General features: G+C 52.0%; 10 protein-coding genes across 10 annotated transcripts; 7 read left to right on the top strand and 3 right to left on the bottom strand.

Moving 5' to 3' along the window:
- Positions 1-408: 408 nt before the first annotated feature.
- QC763_206990 (uncharacterized protein) lies at positions 409-1,662 on the top strand (the record flags this gene model as incomplete). The annotated part of the gene is made up of 1 exon (XM_062909753.1): positions 409-1,662. The coding sequence occupies one exon, from the start codon at positions 409-411 to the stop codon at positions 1,660-1,662; it is 1,254 nt and encodes a 417-aa protein (XP_062768566.1).
- A 1,016-nt stretch (positions 1,663-2,678) lies between these two features.
- QC763_206985 (uncharacterized protein) lies at positions 2,679-3,047 on the bottom strand (the record flags this gene model as incomplete). The annotated part of the gene is made up of 2 exons (XM_062909752.1): positions 2,679-2,809; positions 2,876-3,047. 2 exons carry the CDS (start codon positions 3,045-3,047, stop codon positions 2,679-2,681), a joined length of 303 nt encoding a protein of 100 aa, XP_062768565.1.
- A 1,424-nt stretch (positions 3,048-4,471) lies between these two features.
- QC763_206980 (uncharacterized protein) lies at positions 4,472-7,554 on the bottom strand. The gene is made up of 3 exons (XM_062909751.1): positions 6,075-7,554; positions 5,662-6,017; positions 4,472-5,605 (listed from the first exon to the last, which is right to left on the bottom strand). Exons 1-3 carry the CDS (start codon positions 6,590-6,592, stop codon positions 4,914-4,916), a joined length of 1,566 nt encoding a protein of 521 aa, XP_062768564.1. The 5' UTR covers positions 6,593-7,554; the 3' UTR covers positions 4,472-4,913.
- A 214-nt stretch (positions 7,555-7,768) lies between these two features.
- QC763_206977 (uncharacterized protein) lies at positions 7,769-8,399 on the top strand (the record flags this gene model as incomplete). Its single annotated transcript, XM_062909750.1, has 2 exons — positions 7,769-8,146; positions 8,212-8,399. The coding sequence occupies exons 1-2, from the start codon at positions 8,014-8,016 to the stop codon at positions 8,397-8,399; spliced, it is 321 nt and encodes a 106-aa protein (XP_062768563.1). The 5' UTR covers positions 7,769-8,013.
- Positions 8,400-9,771: 1,372 nt separating this feature from the next.
- Positions 9,772-11,081, top strand: QC763_206975 (uncharacterized protein; the record flags this gene model as incomplete). Its single annotated transcript, XM_062909749.1, has 4 exons — positions 9,772-10,003; positions 10,060-10,127; positions 10,210-10,589; positions 10,643-11,081. The coding sequence occupies 4 exons, from the start codon at positions 9,772-9,774 to the stop codon at positions 11,079-11,081; spliced, it is 1,119 nt and encodes a 372-aa protein (XP_062768562.1).
- Positions 10,726-12,936, bottom strand: FAL1 (RNA helicase). Its single transcript, XM_062909748.1, has 5 exons — positions 12,705-12,936; positions 11,602-12,642; positions 11,349-11,550; positions 10,989-11,282; positions 10,726-10,774 (listed from the first exon to the last, which is right to left on the bottom strand). Exons 1-3 carry the CDS (start codon positions 12,805-12,807, stop codon positions 11,492-11,494), a joined length of 1,203 nt encoding a protein of 400 aa, XP_062768561.1. The 5' UTR covers positions 12,808-12,936; the 3' UTR covers positions 10,726-10,774; positions 10,989-11,282; positions 11,349-11,491.
- Positions 12,937-13,083: 147 nt separating this feature from the next.
- sap61 (Pre-mRNA-splicing factor sap61) lies at positions 13,084-14,906 on the top strand. The gene is made up of 2 exons (XM_062909747.1): positions 13,084-13,310; positions 13,377-14,906. Exons 1-2 carry the CDS (start codon positions 13,221-13,223, stop codon positions 14,784-14,786), a joined length of 1,500 nt encoding a protein of 499 aa, XP_062768560.1. The 5' UTR covers positions 13,084-13,220; the 3' UTR covers positions 14,787-14,906.
- A 162-nt stretch (positions 14,907-15,068) lies between these two features.
- Positions 15,069-16,587, top strand: SLX1 (Slx4p interacting protein). Its single transcript, XM_062909746.1, has 2 exons — positions 15,069-15,538; positions 15,597-16,587. The coding sequence occupies exons 1-2, from the start codon at positions 15,303-15,305 to the stop codon at positions 16,399-16,401; spliced, it is 1,041 nt and encodes a 346-aa protein (XP_062768559.1). The 5' UTR covers positions 15,069-15,302; the 3' UTR covers positions 16,402-16,587.
- Positions 16,588-17,594: 1,007 nt separating this feature from the next.
- QC763_0037130 (uncharacterized protein) lies at positions 17,595-18,395 on the top strand (the record flags this gene model as incomplete). The annotated part of the gene is made up of 2 exons (XM_062905571.1): positions 17,595-18,191; positions 18,368-18,395. The coding sequence occupies exons 1-2, from the start codon at positions 17,833-17,835 to the stop codon at positions 18,393-18,395; spliced, it is 387 nt and encodes a 128-aa protein (XP_062768558.1). The 5' UTR covers positions 17,595-17,832.
- Positions 18,396-18,491: 96 nt separating this feature from the next.
- On the top strand, positions 18,492-24,248 carry QC763_206940 (uncharacterized protein; the record flags this gene model as incomplete). Its single annotated transcript, XM_062909745.1, has 5 exons — positions 18,492-18,929; positions 19,056-19,104; positions 19,174-19,983; positions 20,209-20,295; positions 20,368-24,248. 5 exons carry the CDS (start codon positions 18,492-18,494, stop codon positions 24,246-24,248), a joined length of 5,265 nt encoding a protein of 1,754 aa, XP_062768557.1.
- Between the last annotated feature and the right edge of the window lie 813 nt (positions 24,249-25,061).

Raw genomic sequence — 25,061 nt, 5'->3', positions numbered from 1 at the left:
ACAAACGCCGACTTTAGTTAAACCTCGGTGCATTGGTGGCTTGATCAAGGCAAAACGCCTGTTGAATGTTAAACACTAAAAAACTTAGAATTTGCTGTACGCCACCAAACAGGAAGAGCTTTTAGCGGTAACCTTGCGGTGTCCTCGTACTGGAAGGTTTTGAGCACAAAATCAAGATTTCAATCGGAAGGTTATCCCTTTTCACTTTTCCGCATACTTTATAAAACCGGACGCAACCTTTGGATTATTCTTTTCTCACCTCTTCCGTTTTTTTCCCCTAAGAGTCTTCAATTGAACCTATCCAGTCAGATTACAAGCGAGCCCAACCACAACACAAACAACATTGGACAATATCAACCGCATTTCTTTGCGTGGTACCTTACTTATCAAAGCCCAAATTCCAAGACCATGTCGGTTCCACTACAACCATATGGACCGGCCTTTCAGCGCCTTCAACAGCGACTGGCCCGCGCAGCAGCCTTGCTACAGGAAGTATCAGTACCCCCGCCATCCCTCGACCGTCAATCAAATGCGTCGACGCAAGATGACTCGGATAGAGCCTGGATGCGATCTGGTGACATGTACGATGACAATGACGACAATGATGACAACAACGCCGACGACGATGACAATGAGGACAACGACGACGACAGCGACGGCCCCAACCACATTCAGGAATATTACGATGGCTTCGATCAGTACCCTCCAGAGACAAGGTCCATGCTACAAGTTGCCATCAGCATCAAGCGCACACGCGCCGGCGATATCTTTCACATGCTTGTCACCGCCGGCCCTCTCATGGGTCTTCGACTCTTCGTCATCAACCGACCATCATGTGTCGGACCGACTCTTGGCATGCTGATGACAAAGTTCGCCGATCAACACGTCGGCTCAAGTACCCCGGACTGCGCAGAGAGATTTCTCACCTCGCCTTTCTATGCACCGGTCATCTCCCCCCGCATCGAAGCGCTACATACCCAAACGACTCCACCATTCACTAGGGACCCAACCCATCGGTACGGGCTGACCCAACCAACCATTTACACGGCCCTCGGTGGAAACAAAAATTTCATGACTTGGCAACACGCCATGCTGTACTACATCCTCTATCAAAACGTCGACCATCACCTCGACGGGTTGATCCCCAGCCCTACCGACATCCCTCAAGAGCAGATACCGGAAAACATGATGCAGATGGATGCGTACCTTGCCGGAAGACATTACATCCCGCCGTCGGACATTCCAGAAGCAATCACCAACGCCCTGGGCACCAGAGAGATCAACCCCGAAGAAGAAGGAGTGTCTTGCATTATCTGCATGGAGAATGTCGAGGAAGGCGAGGAAGGAGCACAGATCAGAATCTGCTCTCACGATTCCTTCCACAAGGGCTGTCTCACCACTTGGTTGAGGATGAGGAACACGTGTCCCTATTGCAGAGCGAGGGTTTATAAGAGATCTGATTTGGTTGATAGTATGGCATGGCTGGGAAGAGCTCCCGCACGGTTGGGGGTCATTAATTGGCAGCGGTTCCATCCTGGAGAGATTCCTTGGTTTGCTTCCCCCGCGCCACCCGAGGCTCCTGCTCCAACAGGTGAAGAAGGAGTCGGGCTTGGAGAACCATTGCAAGAAGCATCATATTGGGAATTTATCGTTATGGGATGATATCCGGGTTAGGGTTGTTTGGCGGTTGACGTGGCTTGCGATTGACTTGGGAGGCAGGAGGTTGAAGGAGATACGACGAGGTTCGGACAGTTTTGGTGGATATTTTGCACGTTTTGCAGGGGAAGTCCGGAGGGTTTGGGAGGTATATGCAGGGTGGTCAACAAGTTAAGCTGCCAAGGCAAGTCAAGCTGGCCGGATTTTTGCGCAAGTCAAATCAAATCCAGGGTAGGCTTAACCTACCGGTTTGCCATGGCCCGACAAAGTCTTTTTTTAATTTATATATATTAATAATAGCTGGGTTTATAGTGGTAAATGTATTAAGTTGGCCCCTGTATTTGTGCCACAAATCGGGGCTGGAAAGACTACCGGAAGGCTTACAAGTCGGCAAGTCAAATCAAAGCCGGTGAGGACTTCAAGTCAAGTCAAGTCGGCCTTCGACTTCACTTGACTTGACTTGTTCACCGCCCTGGGTATATGAGGACGTCGTGGGCAGTGTATTTCATTTTTCTTTTCTTTTCTTCCTCATCCGACAATTCAATCTTTTACCTGTGATCTATACCCAGCCGTGGGCCCTAAGCATTTATTTGGGGTTTTGTCAGAGCAAAGGCGATAGAAAGAGGGCATTGAAGTGATGGCTCAGTGTTGTGGTGTGAAATACATAAATGGTCTCTATTCAGTCTTTGTCGGCTTTATCCTGTAGAGAACGTTGGAGATGGGGAGCTATCATGTGAGCAGAGAATAGAGACGTGTGATGAAACACTAGGATTAAATTGTCGCTATCTTGTTCTAATACTCAAGGCATAGTGACTGGTGACTCTAGATGCCTGTCAACTATGTATACAGACCCATCAACAATCCTTCGAAGAGTCCCATCCCGAGTGGCAACCTCGGATTCATTTTGCATTGCGTTGCGAAGTCTCTACGAAGGCACCCCCAACAACCGCCAAAGATCATTCCTTTATGCCCACCACCATTTTGGCCCTAGTTCCATGCCCTTCAGTCACGCCCTCGCCAAGTCAATGTGTCAAACCACTTGTTATGGAAGCTCCGCACCAGCTTTGGTTGTTGGCCTCCCGGGTCGTCACCTCTGGCATATTCAACACCAGTTTGGAGAGCCGGGTCACTTCATCATGAGCATTAGCCGCTCCTGCAAGAATCCGAGTGAGTTAGCTTTCTGATGTTCAGCGAAAATGTTTCAGCAATTCAAACATACTTTCCTCAACATCAGGCAGGTCCATCACTTCGGATCTTGCCATCTGCTCGTCGGTGATGACCAGCTGCTTGAGATTCTTGAATTCCTTGAGCATCGGAATGAAGTCCTGGACTGTGCATGCTCTTTGCTCGATATGTTGGACTTGGTCCTCTTCAAGTTCCTCCCACACCATATGGTCGGGTGTCTCCCCTGGCCCATGCCATGTCCACTTCAAATCCAGGTTGCCATAAATCGATAGTTTTGAGATGTCGGAAAAGAGGGAATGAATAGCTGATAAGGGCCTGTGTGTTAGTGTCGCCGCACTTTTCAAAATTGAACACATACCTGTCTTCCCGATTTCAGGAGTTCTTTGCTGGAAAAAGAGAAGAAACCTTGGTTTGGTCGTTCCACACTTGAAAGACCATATGTTAGGCCTTACCTTTTGATGTTCGCTAGGGCTCCAGCCGCTCCTGCATCTCTTCACATGCAGCTTACTACATTGGAAGAATCCAAACCGGAACAATTCAAGAGCCTCGAAGCTATCCAACGCCGAAGCCTTTTTCAAGAACAAGCCCATAACTGGCCAAAAAGGTACATACTTCATTTCTTCCAAATATGATTGGCAGTCGATGCGTAACGTGGTGAGGTTCGGGCAAGATCGAATAACGAGCCTCAGCAGTGTCCGGTTTTTGGGAGACTGACAAGGTCTGGACTGATGGTATTGTTGGCAAGTGGCGACTCAAGCCAGGAAAAGGAACAATGGGGCATGAGCCGAAGGTGTATGTCCACGCGGGATTCGACATATAATCGTCCCCCCTGAGTGTCGAAAGTACAGGCATGTCGTTCAGTACACGCATTGCCAGCCAAGGATCGACAGCAGGTGGAGCATCAAGACGAGACCTCCAATCTTTTTCCCCTTTCTGTTTTGGAGGGTGATACTTGACACGCCAAATACGATAATCGATCCACGTGTTATACAACAATGCTCGACTACTTGCCTGTGAGGTTCTGAAGGCACTTTCCAGAGTTTTATGGCAGACCTACGTAATACCTCGAGATGGTTGTTTGTTCTTTCCTGCAAGATCAACTATCCATTCGCGGCCGGGTTCTTCTTCGTCGACACCCAGGACCAATGTGCGAAAAATGTATGACCTCAGAATTGTATGAAAGAGCTTGCAAACCAATGAGACCATTTTGTAATCGTCGAAGGAGAGTGGTCCGGACTCAGAAAAAAGTCGCAATATTTCGACTGGGAGCGTATTCAGTGGTATGGAGGATGGTTTGTCAGCGAGGCTGCTATCGTCGAACTTGCATTTCACTGCCTTTTTGCGCGTTCGAGGCTGCGCTGTCGCCTCGACCTCTTTGCGTGTTTGCGACTGGGTTGTCACCATGGTAGTGGAAGGATGGGTATGAAAAGATTGGTCCGGAAAAAGTTCTGCGACGTTGGAATGAATGTTAAGTGCAAGACAAGTAAGGGGCAATATTCAGTTGATCGGGAGAATAAGTACTGGAGGTGCACGTGCCATGGTCTGTACGCTCTACCAAATAATAGAGACTGCAGGGTCTGATCGTACCTCTTTATTTTGGCCAAAGGACCAAAGTTGGGTGGGTTCAACATTGAAAGCAAAATACCAGAATTAGCCATATATTAAGCCTAGTAATTGCGAATATTTTGATACTATCTTCGCCTCATTGCACTCAGTATTGGCTGTGTGGTAAATGTTGCAAAAACTGGGAATAGCTTCAAGTGAGTAGGTTCCACAGGAAAGCCTCGACCAAAAGTGGTGCATTTCCAAGCCAAAAAAATCCATTGAGAAAAGGGCCTATTATCAAGGGTGCGATCAGGCCTTGATACAAGAATGACGAATGTAACTGACGCCCTGCTACTGTAAGGTAGACGACTTGTCTAGTCCCCAACTTCCTTCCCAGAGAAAAACTTCACAACCCAAACCAGTCAATCTAACATCCAAACAAGAAACCCCTTGTCCCCGACCCGCCAATCACACAAAAATTATGTTTCCAACCAATAAACCAGCCTCCCAATCTCAAACCAACCCCCTTACTTCTCACTCAACCCCTTAGTCGGCACCGTCTCCAACTCACTAGTCTCCCCCTTCCCCTCCTCATTACTCGCCGACCCAGACTCAAGATCATCCGCCCTTGTCCCCTCCTGCATAATATTCATCCCCGCCGGCAACACCTTCTCGAACTCCCTCCCGCGCTTCTCCGGCCCAACCGCAACCCACGTCGCGATCCCAAAAGCGATAATCGCCGTCGCGATGCCCATCACGGGACCATACGCTTCCACCATCTTCCCAGAAGCACTCACAACAAACGTGCTCTCGGCTATAGCATTGACGATCTGCGCTGATGGGGAGGAGATCATATTGCCGAGCTGGTAGGTGATACCTGGGAAGGATGAGCGGAAGGCAGGTGGCGAGAGCTCATTCAAATGGATGGGAATCACGCCCCAGGCACCCTGGACAAAGAATTGCATGAAGAAGCCGCTTGCTGAAAGACCTCCTTCATCTGTGGGGAGAATCCACGCAGGGATGAGCGCCATGCTGATGAGCGACGCGACGATGATTGTTCTGCGGCGGCCGAACCACTGGGAGATGTACCCGATGATGGTCCCTCCCACGCAAGCGCCGGCCTTCATGATGATACTTGCCCGACTGGCTCCAGCGTTCTCGAGCTCCTTCTGCGTCAGCATAAAGGTCGTGTAGCTGTCTTGGGAGGTGTGGCTATAGTCTATCAGGGCATGTGTCAGTACCAACCCAGCCAACGACTGGGGAAATAAACCTTACAGTTGAACCACGTCATCAGAATGATGCAATAAACGCACATCTTCCACTCTTGCGCAAGCATCACCCGCGTTTCCTTCCAGAACGCAGAGGGGTTTGCCTGCGCCTTGCCAGCAGCGCGAGCTTCGATGAACTGCCTAGACTCGGGGAAGAGACAACGCACGAGGCCAACAAAGATCGAAATAGCGGCGGCAATCCAAAAGACTGTCTTCCAGCTCTCCGTCGCGCCACCAACACCCAGATTGGCACAAGCAGCGCACACATATCCGAGCGAGTATCCTTGCTGGAGGATTCCAGACATGAGGCCGCGGGCGTCGACTGGGCTGTTCTCTAGGGCCATAGCGATAGCATTGCCGTAGCTATTACACGGTGGTCAGCACCTGGTCAAGGTTTTGGGCAACGAGAGAAGAACCTACACTCCGCCCATGAACAAGCCAAACAGGGCTCTGACAGCCAAAAACTGCTGGAACGTGCTGCTGTAGATTGTGGCGATCTGCAACACACCCAATACAATCATGTTGAACACCATGGGCCATTTCCGTCCCCACTTGTCACCAGCGAGGCCGAACATCGCCGCGCCTATTGATCGAAGTAGCAGTGTGAGCGTGATGGCGGTAGATATTTCGGTCTTTGTCGTGCCATAGTAATCAGCCAGCTTCTTTTGCTGAATCGAAAGAGCGTGGAAGTCAAAGGCATCTGCTGTCCAGGCTGCGAAGCCGACGATGAAGAAGAGCCAATCACGCGCTGATAACTGGGCTAGCAGGCTGATGGGGTTCTTGAGAGGGATCGGACGCGCCCATTCTGTCCTTGTATGACCAAGGTGATCTGTGACGACGATTCGTTGCTTGAAGTTGAATAAATCCCTTACGCCTTGCTTTGCTGTAGGAAGAATTCCCTTGGCGATGGGATCAGCTGGCTGATGCGTTGACTCCATGAATGTGGTTTATTCTTGTCAAGTAGCGGGTGCGGTTAGGGAAGCGAAGAGAGAAATATGTGGGGGAAGGGAAAAAGACAGGACTATCGGACTGAGACCGACCGGTGTCCGTCTTATCTGGAACTCAGGGGACCGGGGAAGAGACCTGCATTCTTTTGTAGGGCGGTAGGTCAGACATGATTAGGGTAAGCGTGTTGCCGCTCACGCAGTGCCTGATGAAATCACGATTCTCGTAAACCATGAATGCCTCCCCCCCCTCCCCCCTCCCCCCTTACTTGCCGACCGCGTCGAGTGTGACCATGAGGAGGGGTCAAATGTGGGGAGCCCACAAAATCCGGCGAGAAGGCTGCATGTAGGGCATGGAGGATCAACGGCGCCGGACTTTTTGACGGCGGCGCGAATGCTGTTGAAGTGTTGATGACAGGACGTCATGTGGAATTGGCTCGGCTGCCAAAAGAAGTTTGAACCTGCCAAGCACGCCATTGTGGCTTGCCAGGCGCCTTGGCATATGCTTGATTGACGATGCCAAGTTCGACAAGACAGTTGACTGCCGGCTCCCGTCTCTTGAGCCAATGGGCGAAGATGCTGTCTCAGATGTCGGCGGAAGGCGCGAGCCCATTGCTATTCTGAGCTTTCACCTCCATGGTCCCGTTGTCTACTTTGGCGTCTTCAAACGGATGTGAGCCATCAGCCATGGTCAACCATACGAGCCCATGGGTCAACAGGGCGGAGGGGAGCGGGGCAGAGTCTACGCAAATAAGCTTTGCGGGGAAGTCATTCCCGGATGGTCAGCAGGGGACGACGGGCGACTCAGACTCCTCAACGGGTCTACCTAAGGGGATCTATTGTCCGGACATGTGGAAGTCAGAGCCCGGTTATTTGGCCGAGTGAAATGGGTCGAGCCGGTGAAGTGTGCGGTATAGCGTGCTGAGATCAGTTAGTTTGACCTGCGGCTTTCCTCTTCCTCACATCCCACCTTCCTAATTTGCAGTTCACCGCTGATCCATCATTCGATCGCCACGATTCTGTGTTCTGTCAGCGGTGGAACATTGTTCCAATGTGACTTGAAGAGAAATGTTTATCCTGTTGTGGTACGTGACATGCCTTTTGAACGAGGATATCAACAGCCAGCTGCCACCTTATCATATGATTGGAATCCTACCAGCGTTGTGCTGATGGGGAAAGAATGAAAGCTATCATCTGTCATCTTTGACCAAGCAAGCTGCAGCTTCAAGCCGAGGACTGAGCTGTGCAGAGGCTTGGGCTTTGTTTTTGCCAAATTCTGACTGCGAAGAAACCCCAAATTCTTATCAGTGACGATGATATCATCTTCGCCTTGGTATCTTACCACATTGGTCAAGATAAGCGCGGACTTGAGCCAACTGCCAAGATGATAGCCGCGTAGGACTCTGAGGACGGACATGCCTTGTGTTTGGGCCACTTTCCCTACTTACTTCCACGAGTACCTCATTCCCACCCCCTTGATGAGGAAGTTCCCTGGCCAGCTCATATTCGTACTTGATTTTTCCCACGCAAGCAGTGTCATTTATACCGGTAAGCCTCAGGTCAGTGATTAACAATTGATAAACACCAAATTTTAACCCTCAAAAATTTACTAGATATCAGACAACCCAACATCATGATCCAATTTCAAGATACATCCCTCATCAAGTATGAATTCCCCATCGACTACCCAAGCCCAACCCAAAACCAAACCGAGGCAAAATACACTCCGATTCTAAACCGTTCCGTAATAGGATGCTACAACACCGTCGACCCCAGAAGCGACCCAACGCTTATTCTCTAAATAGATACCACCTGACGGGTATTATAGGCTCAAAGACCACATAGCGAAAATTGTAAACCATTTTGGATGTTTTCCTAAAGAACTGCTTGCTCAAGGAGATGCCGAGACCGTGAATAGCATATTCGAAGAAGAGGGACGAATCAAGGGGGTCAAATCGACAGGTGTGCCACCATTAGAGCACGAAAAATGGTGGTGCGGACTGCGGCGGAATGAGATAAATCTATTCCTTGATTTCCTGGGATGCATGATGAAAGTCAGCCCGGCGGATCGTATGCCGGCTGTGACCTTGTCCAGCATCCGTGGATGACCAAGAACATGGATCGGTAGGACGAGGGCCGCTTATATTACGCAGTTAGGTTGCTTTCTGCAGAATATCGATTTATGTGAGGATACTCGATGGTATCTGTGATGCTGGGCCCTAAGCCGGGCTGGCACGCATGTCATCGGATGTTTTGTCGAGCCGGATCATCGCTGGGATTCTCAATGCCAAACACGCACGGCCATCACGACTTTCATGCGGTAAAGGCTTCTTGTTTCCCCGTCTCAAAAGAGATAGACTGCAGGGTGCTAGACTCGTTGCATCTGATTGCTGATCAAAATTGGGATACGGAGGTAAGGTCGCATTGGTGTCGAAAGTCGGCCATATCATGCTTGAAGCCGGAGAAGTACTTGGCCGGCAACCAACTTGAGTGAAAGGACATGGAAACCAAAGTTAGCTGGAAATAACTCGAAAAGATCAGGAGAAAAGCTGCAAAAAGAAGTCACGAGATTGATCATTTCCCCCAAAGTCACAACCCTCAGCGCGGCCTCGTTATTCTGAGAACATAGGGGACTACGCCGCCAGAAAATCTTTTGTTGTAAAAGAGAGAACGCCCACCTTGGGAGTTGAACCCGCAGTATTGCCCACCAAGTGATAGTTTCGTGTTGAAGGAGACCGCTGATCGCTTGAACAACCATAGTACAATGTGACTGTTTTTGATGAAAGCAGGAGCGAACTTGCTTATGAAGGGCAGGCGTGGCCGAGTGGTCGCTCTTGCCCCCTTTGCAACGGACACGGCTGGCCCCGCATCCCACCAGCTCAGCGGGATCAACCACACCCTGAGATCGACGGAACAGCCAATACCGGGATGGTGCTCAAGCATTGATCTCCATATTCAACACATACGTGACACAAGCCATGGGCGATTACAACCAAAAGCTGAGCTCAGCCATCTTCTTGCTCATAACCAACCCCGTGTCTCGTCACAATCTGAACTCATCATGTCAAGTGTTTCCCAGCCAAGAACAAACAGCCCACCATACTAGAAAGAGAATGTTCAACCATACCTGTTTTGAGATCATCAACAAACAGAGTCCAGACCAGACTTGAGGAATGTCTTCTCCAAGCAATGTCACCTTTCCAAATCTCACCTCCAACCCCGATGAGTCCTACCAGGTCAACATTATCGCCTGTGCCGTGATCACATGGGTTATTGGAGCAACATTTGTAGGACTGCGGTTCTACACCCGAGGGATCTTACTTCACAACATCCTCGGAGCAGAAGACTGGCTTATACTACTGGCATTGGTCTTTGCAGCAGCAACATGTGCAGGCCTGATTGAGCGTAGGCATACCCCTTGACACCCCAGCTAACTGATTGCTAACCAAATCGAGATCCAGAAGCGGTTTACGGCCTAGGAAAACACACACTAGATATCAACCCCGACCTCATCATCCCAATGGCGAGGGTGAGCACTCTCCGAACCCCATACCCACTCCCACAGCCCCTATTATCCCCAGAGTTCAGCCCACTAACACCCCCCCTTGCAGGCAGGCTGGTACACAATCCTCTACTACCTCCTAACCCTCCTCCTAACCAAACTCTCCCTCCTCCTCCTCTACCTCCGCCTCCTAACCTACCACCACGCCCGCTACTACGTCCACCTAATCCTCCTCATCGTCATCCTCACCAACGGCCTCTGGACCCTCGCCACCGTTTTAACCGCCTGCCTCCCCCTCCCCGCCTTCTGGGACAGAGCAACTTACCCAAACGCCTACTGCCACCCACGCCCCTTCTGGCTAGGGAACACAGGCCTTCACATCGGCACCGATATCCTTTTATACATCCTTCCCCTCCCCATAATCGCCAACCTGCAAATGAAGCCAAAACAAAAGGCCATGCTATACGGTGTTTTCGCTTTGGGTTTCTTGTACGCCACTTCCCCCTTTACCCAACCCTGTGATTTGGCTAATGGGCATGTAGTGTCTGCACAATATCGGCAGTCCGCCTATGGGACTTGATCGAGCAATACTCCCGCTCCGACTTCACCTTTGACAACGTCAGCATCGCCTACCTAACCTGCATCGAGATCAACGCCGCCATCGCCTGCGCGTGCTGCATGACGCTCAAGCCGTTGGTCAGCAAGCTGTTCCCGAGGTTCTTTTCCGGGTCCAATAGCGACAGCTTGGAAACGCCAGGGGATGTGGAAGCTGGGCCTGATGACGCTGGCAGAGTCGCGGAGCAAAAGGGAAGGAATCCGCCTACTATCGGGTCGAAGCCTTCACGGAGGGTGGGCGATCAGGATAAGGAGACGTGGATTTCAATGTACCAGAGTCAGAGGGATAGTGACATTTTAGAGCTGCAGGAGAGGGACATCGTGGAGGCTGAGAAGGGGGCGTCGCAAGCAATAGCAGAGAAATAAGGGAACAGAGTTCTTGATGCACAATGTAATCGCTGACTTTGGCCTGATAATGGACCGCCATCCCTTTTCACAAGAGTGACCACTGAGGTTTGACAGGTACACATCCAATATCCCAGTGCATCACCCCTTTTCTGAGTAAATAATTTGACACTATTGGTAGCGCTGTGGTATAATGATACGTAAATTTGCATTCTCGCATAGCTTAGGATTCAGGTCGAGTCAGCCATGCCGTCAGAAAAAATAATGCGGAAAGGAAAGGCACGTTACCTTCATATTCTGAGGCCCCTTTCCTCCCAACCTTTTTTACCGGACCCTGTGTCGCGGGGCAAGCCAGCCCTTCCCTGACTTGCCGAAATGGTCTACTGTTGACAGTAGCAGTACATGGAAAACCGACCCATCCTCGACCATAATCAAGCAATGAGGTCGGCCACGTTCATGGGCATTTCGTCGATTTGAGTGGAGTAATACACTAGACACAGTTAGCTGACTGCGATCCAAATGGGAATTGAAATATACTCACACTCGATATCGCGGAGGATGCGCACATCCTCCGTCGTCACGAAGTTGATAGCGACACCCTTACGCCCGAACCTGCCCGAACGACCGATGCGGTGGATGTAGTTCTCACGATTGCTGGGGAGGTCGTAGTTGATGACCAGACTGACTTGTTGAACGTCGATACCACGAGCCCACACATCGGTCGAGATCAACACTCTGCTGTTGCCCTGTCTGAAATCCTGCATAATGCTGTCACGCTCCTTTTGTGGCATGTCACCGTGCATACTGCTGACAGTGAAGTTGGCCTCCCTCATCTTGTCTGTCAACCAGTCGACCTTTCTCCTTGTGTTGCAGAAAATTACGGCTTGGGTGATGGTAAGGGTATCGTAGAGATCGCACAGGGTGTCAAACTTCCAGTCCTCCTTTTCGACGGCAATGAAGTATTGCTTGAGGCCTTCGAGCGTCAACTCGTCACGCTTGACGAGAATACGAACCGGATCGGTCATGAACTTGGTCGTCATGGTAAGGACATCGTGGGGAAGAGTAGCGGACACAACCACAACCTGAGTGGCGGGTGGCAGGTAGCGGTACACGTCGTAGATTTGCTCCCGGAAACCCTGGTTGAGCAGTTCGTCGGCTTCATCCAGAACCAACATCTTGATATGGCGGGTGCGCAAGTGGCGACGTCTGATCATGTCGGCAACACGGCCAGGGGTGCCGGATACGATGTGCTGGCCGTAATCGAGTTTGCGAATATCCTCGCCCACGTTTGTTCCACCAATGCAGGCATGGCACTGCACGTTCATGTAATCACCCAACGCCATGACAACGCTCTGAATCTGTGTCGCAAGTTCGCGGGTTGGTGAGAGGACAAGAGCCTGGGTCTCGCGCACAGCGGTATCGATGACTTGGAGCATACTAATGGAGAAAGTTGCCGTTTTACCAGTACCGGATTGGGCTTGGGCAATGGTATCGCGACCTTTGCAAATCTGAACGATAGCTCTGGACTGGACGGCGGACGGCGACTCGTAGCCGTAGGCATAGATACCACGAAGGAGACTCTCTGTAAAGAAACAGGAGTCAGTCTTGACGATCAACGTAGCCTCGCAAGCTTAGAGATCCTACCCTTCAATGACATGGACTCGAAAGTTGGGTGGACCGTGACCTCCTTCGAGGTCGAGAACGTGAGCTTCTCATCGGCCTTGCGATCAATACCACCTTCAGCCATCTTGATTTTGGAGTTGGCGCAAACGGTGAGAGATGGGGTGCTGTGTATGGTTGATGGACGTATGTGGTTGAGGTGGGTTGAAGCAAGCTTAAACAAAAGTTCTAGTGGAATGCGCTGCTGAAAGTTGAGGCGGCGCGACAACTTGGACTGTGGGGCGGCGCAAGAACAGCGTGACCCACCCAAACTTTTTCCCCGGCCAAACTCCGGCAGAAAGTGAACAAGCTCGCGTGGACGCGCGCGTGCGTCCGTGCGTCCGTGCTTTCATATGAATTGGCTGCGAATTGGTGGCGCCCAAAAAGATATCGATAACAACCAACTTCGAGCTTTGGAGCTTTCCATATTCTGCAATCCATTTTCAGTATTGCTCTATCTGACCACATAGAACCCCAGCGAGACACATATTGACGACCAAAATGTTGTTGGAGGAGCAGAGATACATCCATGAGGACCTGGAGCGCCTCGAGCAGGGAATTGTAGATCGCATGGGCGATGAACCAAAACAGGTATGTCGGGATGGCCTCCATCCAGCACCGTTGACCGCCTCACACTTGATACTAACATCTTTATAGATCCGCGATCGCTTGAACCGTGACCATGAAGTCTCCCAATTGCTCGACCAGATCCAAAAACAGTCGGCCATCCTCCTATCCCTCTACGAAGATAAAGCCAGCGAACGATCAAAAGAAATCTTGGACATCAGCTCCGGTGATCCATTTAAAGAGTTCAACGCCCAGTACAACAAGATCAAAGAGCACCACGGGAACTACCCCAGCGAGCAGGCCGAGAATTCAGAGCAATGGTACAAGCCGCGGAAAGGGCCCGATCAGCCATACATTGTGGAGAGCATGTTCTCGGGCGAGGAAGCATATGGACGATATTTCGATTTGCACACCTGCCACGAGGCGTACCTGAACTTGCCAAACGCGAAGCGCTTGGCCTATCTGCAGTACCTCGAGGTGTTTGACGACTTTCAGCCAGGGAAGGGTGGAATCAAGCGGGCAGATAAGTTGACGGACGACTACTTCAAGTACCTGGGTGACCTTGCTTCATACTTGGAGTCTTTTATGCGACGGACTCGCCCACTAGAGAACCTCGACAAGGTGTATGAGGGCTGGGAGAAGGAGTTTGAGACGGCATGGGAGAAGGACGAGGTGCCGGGGTGGCAAAAGGAAGCAGCGGCAGCCAAGAAGAACGCGATGTCGCGCAACCTTTCGACATCTGAGGCGGTGTGGTGTGAGGCCTGCGAGAAGGAGTTCAAGAATGAGAACGTCTACAAGGGGCACTTGAATGGGCGGAAACATATCAAGGCCGCCGAGATCTTGGCCAAGTGGGAGGAAACAGCTGCTGTTGGAGACAGCCATGCGCCTGTTGCGCTGGCGCATCGTCTGAGGGAACGCGCTGTTGCCGAGAGAGAGTTTAGGGTCAGGAAGCTCACTAGTGCCATGAGTACCGAAAAGGACGATACTCGTGTGAACGTGGAGCGACGGCAGGGTATGACAGAGCGCGAACGCGCCCAAGAGTTGGAGAACTTTTACAACATGTCAAACACTCCACAGAATCAAGCGCCCGAAGAGGAGGAGGACAACGACGATGACGACAAGATCTACAACCCCCTCAAACTTCCGCTGGCCTGGGACGGCAAGCCGATCCCCTTCTGGCTGTACCGTCTCCACGGCTTGGGCCAGGAATTTCCCTGCGAGATTTGTGGCAACTTCGTGTACAGAGGCCGTCGCGCGTTCGACAAGCACTTCAACGAGACGAATCACATCACGAACTTGAAGCGTCTCGGCATCACGAATACCTATCTGTTTCGAGACATCACCTCGATTGCAGAGGCCATGAGGCTCTGGGAAAAGATTCAAAGGGAGGAGAAGAAGCATCATGTGGATGACGGGTCAGTTGTGCAGATGGAGGATGCTGAGGGCAATGTCATGCCTGAGAAGGTTTACCTTGATCTTCAGAAGCAGGGTCTGTTGTAGTCGCACGGCAGAGGGGTTGGGAAAATTGTTCACCGGAGTTTTTATCGCATGCAAGGTTTCAGGATTATGTAGACTTAGCTAATACCCAGCATTTCGCAATTGCTTGATTATCTTGTACTTCGTTTTGCCTGGCGAAGGGGTCTCTCCATGTTGAAGTCTGAACAGGTCTTGGCGCTGATATTCCGGGGAACTGGACCCCTGTCAGTTTGAGACCCACTTCGGAGGGGCAAAACGGCCCTGTACGGAGCGACGTCACCCCAGGGACCGACGTCTGCCGGTGACCAAAGGTAAACAAAGGAATTCGAGATTGCGCTTCTCGAACAATTCCATCAACGACAATCTGTGATTTCTGCATCCCGTCTTATTATTATTACCCAGGGTTGGGAACTCTTAAGCCTGTTGATAAAATTTTCGCATTCCTTTCTTACGCCTGCCCGGCGAGATTGAGTTTGGCGCAAAACACATCCTTACCACCAGAATGCACTGATACCGCGCGGCATCATCAAGCCATCAAAAATGACCCCTCAACCCAGACCGATCCCCGCCCTCTACTGCGTCTACATCCTCCGCTCCACCGTCCGCCACTCCTCCCTCTACATCGGCTCAACACCCAACCCACCCCGCCGCCTGAGCCAACACAACGGGGTCGTCAAAGGCGGAGCAGTGCGCACATCACGAAACTCCCTCCGGCCATGGGAGATGGTCGCTTTGGTCTCTGGTTTTGCCAGCTCAACTGCCGCCTTGAAGTTTGAGTAAGCTTTTTCCACGTAATCCCTTGGGTTAAGATACTGATTTTTTTTTGTATTGTAGATGGGCTCTAACAAACCCACACACATCATTGCACATACCCTCTGAATCTCGTCTTGCGTTTTCTACCCAGCGGAAGAGGAATGGGCAGCCGAAGAGACCGCCGAAGAGTTTGAGTTCGATTCTGTCAAATTTGCACTTGTTGTTGTCGGTACCGAGTTTTGCGAGGTGGCCGTTGAGGGTGCATTTTTTTAAGAGGGATGTGCATGCTGCGTGGGGGAGGTGGTGTGGGAAGGTGGAGAGGGAATTGAGGGGGAGTTTACCGGTTGTGACGGATTTTGGGGAGGATGAGGGGGCTGTGGTGGCGAGGGCGTCGGCTTCGGAACCGTTGGGTGTGGTAGGGAAGGGGTTGGATGGGGATGGGGGAGGGGAGGAGGTGCCGACTTGGGGGATATATGGCTTGCCGTTGGATTATGCGCCGCTTAAGGGGTATGTGGCGAAGGGGCAGGATATCTTTGTGTTGGAGAGGCAGGGGAGTTGCGTGGTGTGCAAGGAGGAGATTGACCCTGAGGAGGGGGGACTACATGCTGTTTGCTCGAATGAGGGGTGTGAAGGGGTGGGACATTTGAGGTGTTGGGGGAGGTATTTGCTGAAAAGCGAGGAGGGAGGTGGAGAGGGGGCAATATTGCCGGTGGGAGGGAGGTGTCCGAGGTGTAAGGGTGAGGTACATTGGGGGACGATGATGAAGGAGTTGACGTTGAGGGTTAGGGGGCAGAAGGAGGTGGAAAATTTGCTGAAGGTGAAGAGAAAAAGGGCACCAAGGAAAAAGACGGCGAAGACGAAGGAAACTGGTGAAAAGGATGGTTGAAGAGGTCGGAGCATACAACTATTTACATGGCTGTTGGACATGGGGATGGCGTTTGGATGAGGGCAAGGCAGCACCTGGCAATGAAATGATACCCAGATCTTGTATATATGGCTTGGATTTACACGGATGAATTCTTCACTAGGAATTAACAGTTTGGCGTCGGCTAGCAATGGGTTTGAAGACGGGATGTTTTGATAAGAGGTTCATGCACTTGAGTTCACACAGAGCGGACGATTACATAAATCCGGTGGCACCTGATGGCCCCCGTCTCCCAAGCGTGTGCCACCCCCAGATGTCTTGGCACCTCTTGCTCGAACGTCAAGCCTTCGTTCATTGGCCAGCCATAGGATAGGATTGCTTTGGATCCGGCGCGATATCAGATCTCTGCCCACCTCTTCTTGTTTCTGTCCATCTTCATAAGACTGTCGCATTGCCGAGTACGGGACTGCTTCCAACAGCATGTCGACTTGCATACCCCGCCCTCTTCATCAGGGCTCGCGACCCTTCCGAGCCTAGTGTACCTGCACTGCTTTTGTGATTCTGCAGCATTTTGCTCGTTTTTATCAGCGGTTACTAGCCCCTCCAGCTAACTGTTTTTGACTGCCAAATATTGGGGGGCATAATGTATGATTCATGTGCCCACTTCAGCCATTGAAATGCTGACCACCTACCTACCACATGCGATCATGACTGTCAGTACCGTGGTGGCACACAAACTGTGGGTTGGATGCTGGAGAGAGCTCGGATATCGGTATTTTTTTCTCTGCGTCAGCTCAGACCGAGATTTCAGGAGTTGCCGCCTTCCTGGTGTGATTTTATCCCATGTTGGAGACTGGTCTGTACGACCTTACCTGACCCTACCAGATTGTGCCGGCATGCATCGCAGCCACACTGTGCCAGCCTTTCTTTGTGCGCGCCGCGCCTATTACTGCAGTTTAGGACCCCGGATTAGGATTTGTAAAGCATATCAAGCTTGGAAATATGACAGCTGATCTCTTACTTCTTGTACGAGGAGATGCGATTCAATTTTTGCAGGTCATTCAAATTGTGGCTTTTGTCAAAGTGGGACATGCAGCTTGGTGGGATGTTTGATCCTCCCGTTTTTTGGTGGAGCTGCAAGATGAGAACTGAGATCATTTTGAGATTTCGATGCCTCAGCCTCAACCTCACCTGGGTGCACTGGCTGTAGGGCATGAGAATTGCGTAGGGTGATGATTCCAGAAGAGCGTGCCACATGCAGATTCTTTTCTCGAGGCACGTATTCCGTAGATAGTTATGCATGGAGTCGAAGTGAGGCCCAGGATGACCAGTTGTGGGAAGGGACCCACTTGAAGGTTTGCGCCTGGACGCCTCCCCAGCCAAAATCGTCCCGACAGCTGCCGCCCTACCTCGCCTTTTTGGAACGTCTCCCGTCCGCCGTCGTCCCCATCCATGCCCCATGTTCCCTCCACCACCCGCTTGTCCCCCGTCTCCGCCAGCTCTTTCCTTCCTCACATCACAGCCGGCTATCTTCAATATCCCTTCACCTCGTTGCCGCCTCCGCGTGTCGGCCCCAATTCCTCACCACAACCTGGAAACTCTCCGATTTTCACACGACCTCTCATTTCTTCCCGGCGCACGCTGCTCAAGCTCCCAGCACCTGTTGCGAAATACCTGGAAACAGATCATAGCCTCCACTGCTGGGCGAGAGTCGCTGGCATGATTGCAGCTGTTGCACGCAATTTTGAACCGACAAAACAGAGCAACAGCGCGTGTAGTTCTTACCATAACTTCACTTCCGGCGCCCCATGGTACGTGAGAGAAAGTTAATATAATCGAGCTGGCCTTCAAAAGCTTCGGGCCTTCCCTGCTCAAGCCATCCTCTCTTGCCTTGCAAGTCGGCGCGTGATGGTTTAACCTTTCGTCGCAACTCTCCAGATCCACGCCATACGATGCGTCGAAGCTACGACTCTGTTTGACTCACCAGTTCTAATACACAATCCCACCACGATTAAATATACTTTCCCATCCTTTCGCTCGATACAGCCCTCCGGCCTCGTTGGCATTTACACGCTCCACGACGGCGAATATCGAAGCAACCGACAGCGAGCATGGTATCGGTCCCCTCCGCCAGCGTGTCGAACGGATCCATCACCACGATCAGCACCAATGCACATGCCAAAGATTCTCCCGCCATGACCATGCCTTCAGCTTCCATCGCAAACGGGGCCAAGTCAAAAGCGGCGCAGGTCAACGGGAATGGCTATCACCCGCCAAAACCTCAAGTGCCGCTGAGCTCCATGAAGAGCGCGCCTCTCGACCTGTCGTCAGTTGAGCGCCGCGGGCAACCTACCATGTGCAAGGAGCCCCTCAAGAAGAAGAACAGGCCACACGGGCTGCAGGAAGCGCCGACGTACCAGCCAACGGAGGAGGAATGGAAAGAACCTTTCGAGTACATTAGGAAAATCTCAAAAGAGGCGAGAGAATACGGTCTCTGCAAAATCATTCCGCCAGACTCTTGGAACCCCGAATTCGCCATCAATACAGAGGTGGGTGACCTTGTGAAGCGGTATCGCGATTTTTTGCTGGTTCGTGCCAGTTTTAGATCCTGCCTGCCACAACTTCGCCAGATAGCTTTTCCTCTGTAAACCCGCTAACACGACTGCCTCACTCAGAAATTTCATTTTCGAACGCGGAAACAGGAGCTCAATTCTGTTGAAGGCAGTAAGGCTCCCCATCTCAAGCTAAATCCCCCTTCTTCATTGGAGCGTCATACTGAGGGTGACTCGTCAGGCACTCGTGCGAATCTCACCTACCTGGACGCGCTCCAGAAATTCCACAAACAACAAGGTAACACGAACTTGACGAGATGGCCGTACGTCGACAAGAAACCACTGGACCTGTACCGGCTCAAAAAAGCCGTCGAGGCCCGCGGTGGGTTCGAGAAGGTGTGCAAGCTGAAGAAGTGGGCAGAGATTGGTCGTGACCTGGGGTACAGTGGCAAAATAATGTCGTCTCTGTCCACCTCACTCAAGAACTCGTATCAGAAGTGGCTCTGCCCCTATGAGGAATACTTACGGACCGCCAAACCTGGCGTCTACCAGCAGCTAGAGCTGGAGTATGGCGGCCCTCTAACTCCCAGCCCAGCCCAGAGCCCGATGAAGCGGTCAAATGTCAACACGCCCTTAAGTCTCCGTGCCGAGTCGCCGGCCAGACATGCGACAGACGCGCTACAGGCGACCATGAACGGCCACAAGGAGACTGACCAAGACGTCCAAATGTCCGACATGCCCGCAGCTAGCACACCACAGGTCTCATCAGGCTTCACGGCGACCAACTCGGGAGGCTTCACTGCCGTCAATTCCGGCTTTACGAGTATCAACCGACCCCAAAACGTGGCTTCGGAGAACAAGAGTCTCTCCACACCAAAACAGTACAGCACGCCGCTCGCGTCCTCAAAAAACACACCAGAATACCGACCTTCATCCCTTGGCCCTGCCGGACTCAAGCGACAACTTAGTTGCGACGATGTGGAGAAGGACTCGCCCTGTGACAAGGACGATGTTGATGGCAGCCGAAGAAGCAGCAAACGGCTGAAGAAGGGTAAGTCATCTTTGATATTCAGCCTCACCCTTTTGCTTTTGAACAACCCCGAGAACTTTGACGCTGGCCGCTCGCCAGACATGGTCGCTTAAAGGCAGTCGAGGGGTTACCCAGCCCATATGCAGTCATCCGCCATCGTATCTCATTCGCCCCGTTCTTTTCTCGCCGCCCCACTCGGAAGCTGTTCGCGGTGACTGGTCCGTGCTAACCTCGAATGACTCGCAGGTAATGTTCCCACTGTAGCAGGTTCGCACATGTCACTCTTTCGTCCATCGGCTCCTAGGATACCCCGAGATGAGGCTCTGGGCTCGGGTGAGGTATGTCAAGCACCGCGTAACCCCTTGTTTCGATGTCGACACAAGGCACTGACTCCTTCTTAGCGATGCGAGACCTGCGGCAAAGGTCACGAGACTGATGGCTTCCTGCTCGTTTGCGAGTCCTGCGAGCATGCTTACCATGGCACTTGCCTTGACCCGCCAGTTAAAGTCAAGCCGGAGACAGAATGGAACTGCCCCCGCTGTCTTGTTGGCGACGGCCAGTTTGGCTTCGAGGAAGGTGGACTATACTCGCTAAAACAGTTCCAAGAGAAGGCGGCCAACTTTAAGCAAGGTTACTTCGAGAAGAAGATGCCCTTTGACCCTGTCCTCAACTGCCATCGACCAGTTACCGAAGATGACGTCGAACAGGAGTTCTGGCGCCTAGTTGCCGACTTGGAGGAGACGGTGGAAGTCGAATATGGTGCTGATATCCATTGCACAACCCACGGCTCTGGATTTCCGACCATCGAGAAGAACCCCACCGACCCCTATTCGACCGATCCCTGGAACCTGAACCTTTTACCCCTGCATCCAGAAAGTCTCTTCCGCCATATCAAGTCTGACATCTCCGGCATGACAGTTCCGTGGGTTTACGTCGGCATGATTTTCTCCACTTTCTGTTGGCATAATGAGGACCATTACGCGTATTCGGCCAACTATCAACACTTCGGAGCCACCAAGACTTGGTACGGGATCCCCGGAGATGATGCCGAGAAGTTTGAGAATGCAATGAGGGAGGCCGTCCCGGAGCTTTTCGAGACGCAGCCAGACCTTCTGTTCCAGCTTGTTACTCTTTTGACCCCGGATCAGCTGAAGAAGGCCGGTGTTCGAGTATATGCGCTTGATCAACGTGCAGGACAGCTCGTCATCACCTTCCCGCAAGCCTACCACGCCGGCTTCAATCATGGATTCAACTTCAATGAGGCCGTGAACTTTGCTCCCAGCGACTGGGAGCCCTATGGGCTAGCAGGTGTCGAAAGGTTGCAGGCCTTCCGTCGGCAACCGTGTTTCTCGCATGATGAGCTCCTGTGGACCGCGGCGGAAGGTATCACCAACGGGGGACTGACGATCCAGACCGCCAAGTGGCTGGCTCCTGCGTTGGCTAGAATACACGAACGGGAACTCGACCAAAGACAGGTATTCACAGGCAAGCATGAGTTCATCGCCAAACGGCTCGAATCAAAGCACCCGGTTGAGCATCATCGCTGTGTCTTCAACGGAGAGAACGACCCCGAATGCCCGCTCGTCTTCAAGATCGAGGACGTTGATGTTCCCGAGGAAGAGTCCTCGTGCTTTTATTGCAAGGCTTTTACGTACTTGTCGAGATTTGTTTGCCAGAAAACCGGCAAGGTTTTATGTCTCCTGCATGCTGGCAGCCACCCATGTTGCGATTATAGCGACTCTGAGCGCTACCTCGGCAAGGACCACGTCTTGTACTACCGCAAGACGGACGAACTCATGGCCGCGACGTACAAGAAGGTGGCCGACCGCGCCAATGTCCCAGAAGCATGGGAGGAGAAGTACGAGAAACTCCTGGACGAGGAAGCCAAACCTTCTTTGAAGTCTCTGCGGGCTGTGCTCAGCGAAGGTGAGAAGATCCCATACGAACTGCCTTCACTCCCAACCCTCCGAGCCTTTGTTGAGCGGTGCAATACTTGGGTTGAGGAGGCAACCAACTACACAGTTCGGAAGCAACAGAACCGGCGCAAGAATGAGAAGGCCTGGCAAATCGGGACAAGGAAGTCAATCGGCAGTTCTTACCAGGACTCGAAAGAGCGAGAGATGCGCAATGTCGCCAACATCTACCGTCTCCTAGACGAGGCTGAAAGGATTGGCTTCGACTGTCCGGAGATACTCCAATTGCAAGAACGCGCTGATGCGATCAAGACTTTCCAGCATGACGCGGTCCGTCTCCTCGAGTTTACCACAGACCATGATATTGAGCGGGTCGAGAAACTTCTTGAAGAGGGGCAGAGCTTCAACGTGGACATTCCCGAGGTGGAGAAGCTGTCGCGTCTTTTGGAGCGAGAGCAATGGAATGCTAGAGCCCGGGATAGCATTGGAACCAGCATGACACTGAACGATGTTCGTCTTCTTCTTGAGGAAGGTCAACGCCTTGAAATCCCGCCATATAACGACCAACTGAACCACTTTTCGGAGAAGCTTGCTGCCGGTCACCTGTGGGAGAAGACGGCACAGGACCTCATCAATGCCGAGGTGGTTCACTATCCCCAACTGCAAGCCCTTGCGGATCAAGTCCGTGAAAACGCCTTGCCCGTCACACCGGAGACACTGGCTGCCGTGGAACAGAAGCTTCACAAGCAGCGCGAGGCTGCAAGACAGATAGAGGATCTGAATAGGCGCCTCAACAGCCCCGACTATCGACAACGGCCAAAGTATGGCGAGATGGCTGACGTGATGAAGAAGATAGAGGAACTTCAAGCCAAGCCATCTGGCATCCATGAGCTCGAGAAGGAACAGAAGCGGCACGAGGACTGGATGAGAAAAGGCAAGAAGCTGTTTGGGAAGACTAACGCTCCTTTGCACATTCTCAAGTCGCACATGGAGTACGTTCTTGACCGTAACGTGGACTGTTTCGACTTTGTTCACGACAAGCCCCGTGTCCCCGCTGAGCCCCAATCGAGAGAGCCAAGTCCGTCAGAAAGGGAGAAGACAAATCGGTGGGACGATCCCAAATTCCGGGAGGTCTTTTGCATCTGCCGCCGTACCGAGGCTGGCATGATGATTGAATGCGAGCTTTGCCATGAATGGTATCACGGCAAGTGTCTCAAGATCGCGCGTGGCAAGGTCAAGGAAGATGACAAGTACACTTGTCCAATTTGCGACTGGCGTGTCAAGATTCCACGCGATGCCGCTCGTCCCAAACTTGAAGATTTGGTTCAGTGGTATGAGGAGATTGTTAGCCTCCCATTCCGGCCAGACGAGGAAGAGGTCTTGAAGAAGATCATCGACAACGCCCAGAACTTCCGCAACCACATCGCTGGCTTTTGCAGCCCCGTGGTCTCGACAGCGTCCGAGGCAGAGACACAGCGCTTTTACCTACGCAAGATTGAGGGTGCCGAGATCCTCCTGGCGTACGAGACCAACTTCTTCCGACAAGAACTTCACAAGTGGTGCCCTGTTGCCCCGGAGCCTCCCCCGGTACTTGAGTCTTCTAAGAGCACACGCAAGCCCAGGCCAACCAAACTGATGAAGCTTCTCCTTCAATACGGAGTGGATGATGCAGACGATTTACCCGAGAGCGTGAAAGGCAAGGCCAACAGCCTCAAGCGCAAGGCCCAGAATGCCGAAGCTGCTGCGGCTGCTGCCGCCGGCGGAGGTGCTTTGGCCGCAAGTCCCAGTTACAGAGCGCCAGGCCACCCATTATATTCTCGCAACTCGTCCGCTCAACCGTCAACCCCTGGTCTCTCGATGCCGCCCAACCACCATCCTTCATCATCCCACAGCGCCGGCCTGGACTCGTCCTCTCATCCGAATCACTCTTCCTACTTTCTCCCAACAGGGCCCCACCTCCTGTTGAGCGACAGCTCTACGCAGCACTTTGAGCAGCGTCTGATCGAGGGCAAGGTCGATGACCGGGAACTGAACGAGCATCTCTCCACCGATGAGGGGAGAACGAGGATTATGGAGATCTTGTCTCGGACCGAGACCGGCAAGCAACGTGCCAAGGACCTGTTTGGTCCCAAAATCTGGGGTCCTACGGCTGCTGCCAACGCTGGCTCGTCAGGTCCTCGGGATAACGATCCCCTTGGCATCGGTATGGGAGGAGACGGCGATGGGGACGACAGCATGTTTGTTGATCTGGTCAATGAGGATGACGACGAGGATAAGAAAGCCGCCGTCGATCATGCCCACCATGATGCGGATATTCACATGGAAGACGACCATGGAGGCGAGGCTGCTTCACTCATAGAACTGGGGCAGTAGTGATCACCTAGTTCGGTGACGAGATTCGTCTTGCTTCTATTTTCCTGCTTTCTTTGGCCAGCGGAGAATCATGTACACACCAAAAAGGCTGTAGGAGTTTACTTTTTGGGCGGTGCATTGGTGACCTTGGCGGAGCGGACTCAAATGGTGGCGTTGGTGGTGGTAGTGTTATTATATCTTGTCTTGTCCTTTTTACATTGTTCCCATCGGCTTTTATCTTGCTTTCGACTTGGTCTGCTCGGCTTGGAGCAAGCCTATTTTGCTTTTGCGGCTGATTTTTATGTACATATGTACTTGTACAACATTACATGACTACCCTGGAGTGGGAAAAGGTGGGTGGCTTATACGTATGGAGGGAGCTAGATCTGGGCTTTAGCTATGGTAGTTGTAAGGGGAGTTGTTGGGATGCGGGCGATGCGGTATACATAGATGATGGGGCGATGGGTAATGGGATCTTTAATTCATGTTGCTGTTGTGATTGCAGTGGTTTCCGTGTTTTCCTCGTCGACTGGATCGGTCACCCCTGGGAGATGGGCCATGTTCAACAAACGAGTAGATATTAAACTCGCCACCTTCACAGAGCCTCCTTTGGGCCCCCAAACCCAACGTAGGTTTCCAGATACGGCCTGTACGTCGGAATAAATTGCTAATACAAATGGCAGATAATTCTCGTGCATTATTCTTTGCCACCAGCCACCAGACTGTGAGACAAGCTGGCGGGCGCCTACTGAGCCTCGTATCCCCCCCTTTCTCCCGTGCAAAAAAACCTGCAATAAGTAAGGTCCATCAACGCCCCAAACCCCCAAAAAACTC

The sequence above is a fragment of the Podospora pseudopauciseta genome (genome assembly GCF_035222475.1).
Source record: "Podospora pseudopauciseta strain CBS 411.78 chromosome 2 map unlocalized CBS411.78m_2, whole genome shotgun sequence".
Taxonomy (NCBI): domain Eukaryota; kingdom Fungi; phylum Ascomycota; class Sordariomycetes; order Sordariales; family Podosporaceae; genus Podospora; species Podospora pseudopauciseta.
This window is presented reverse-complemented; position numbering and strand designations above follow the sequence as displayed.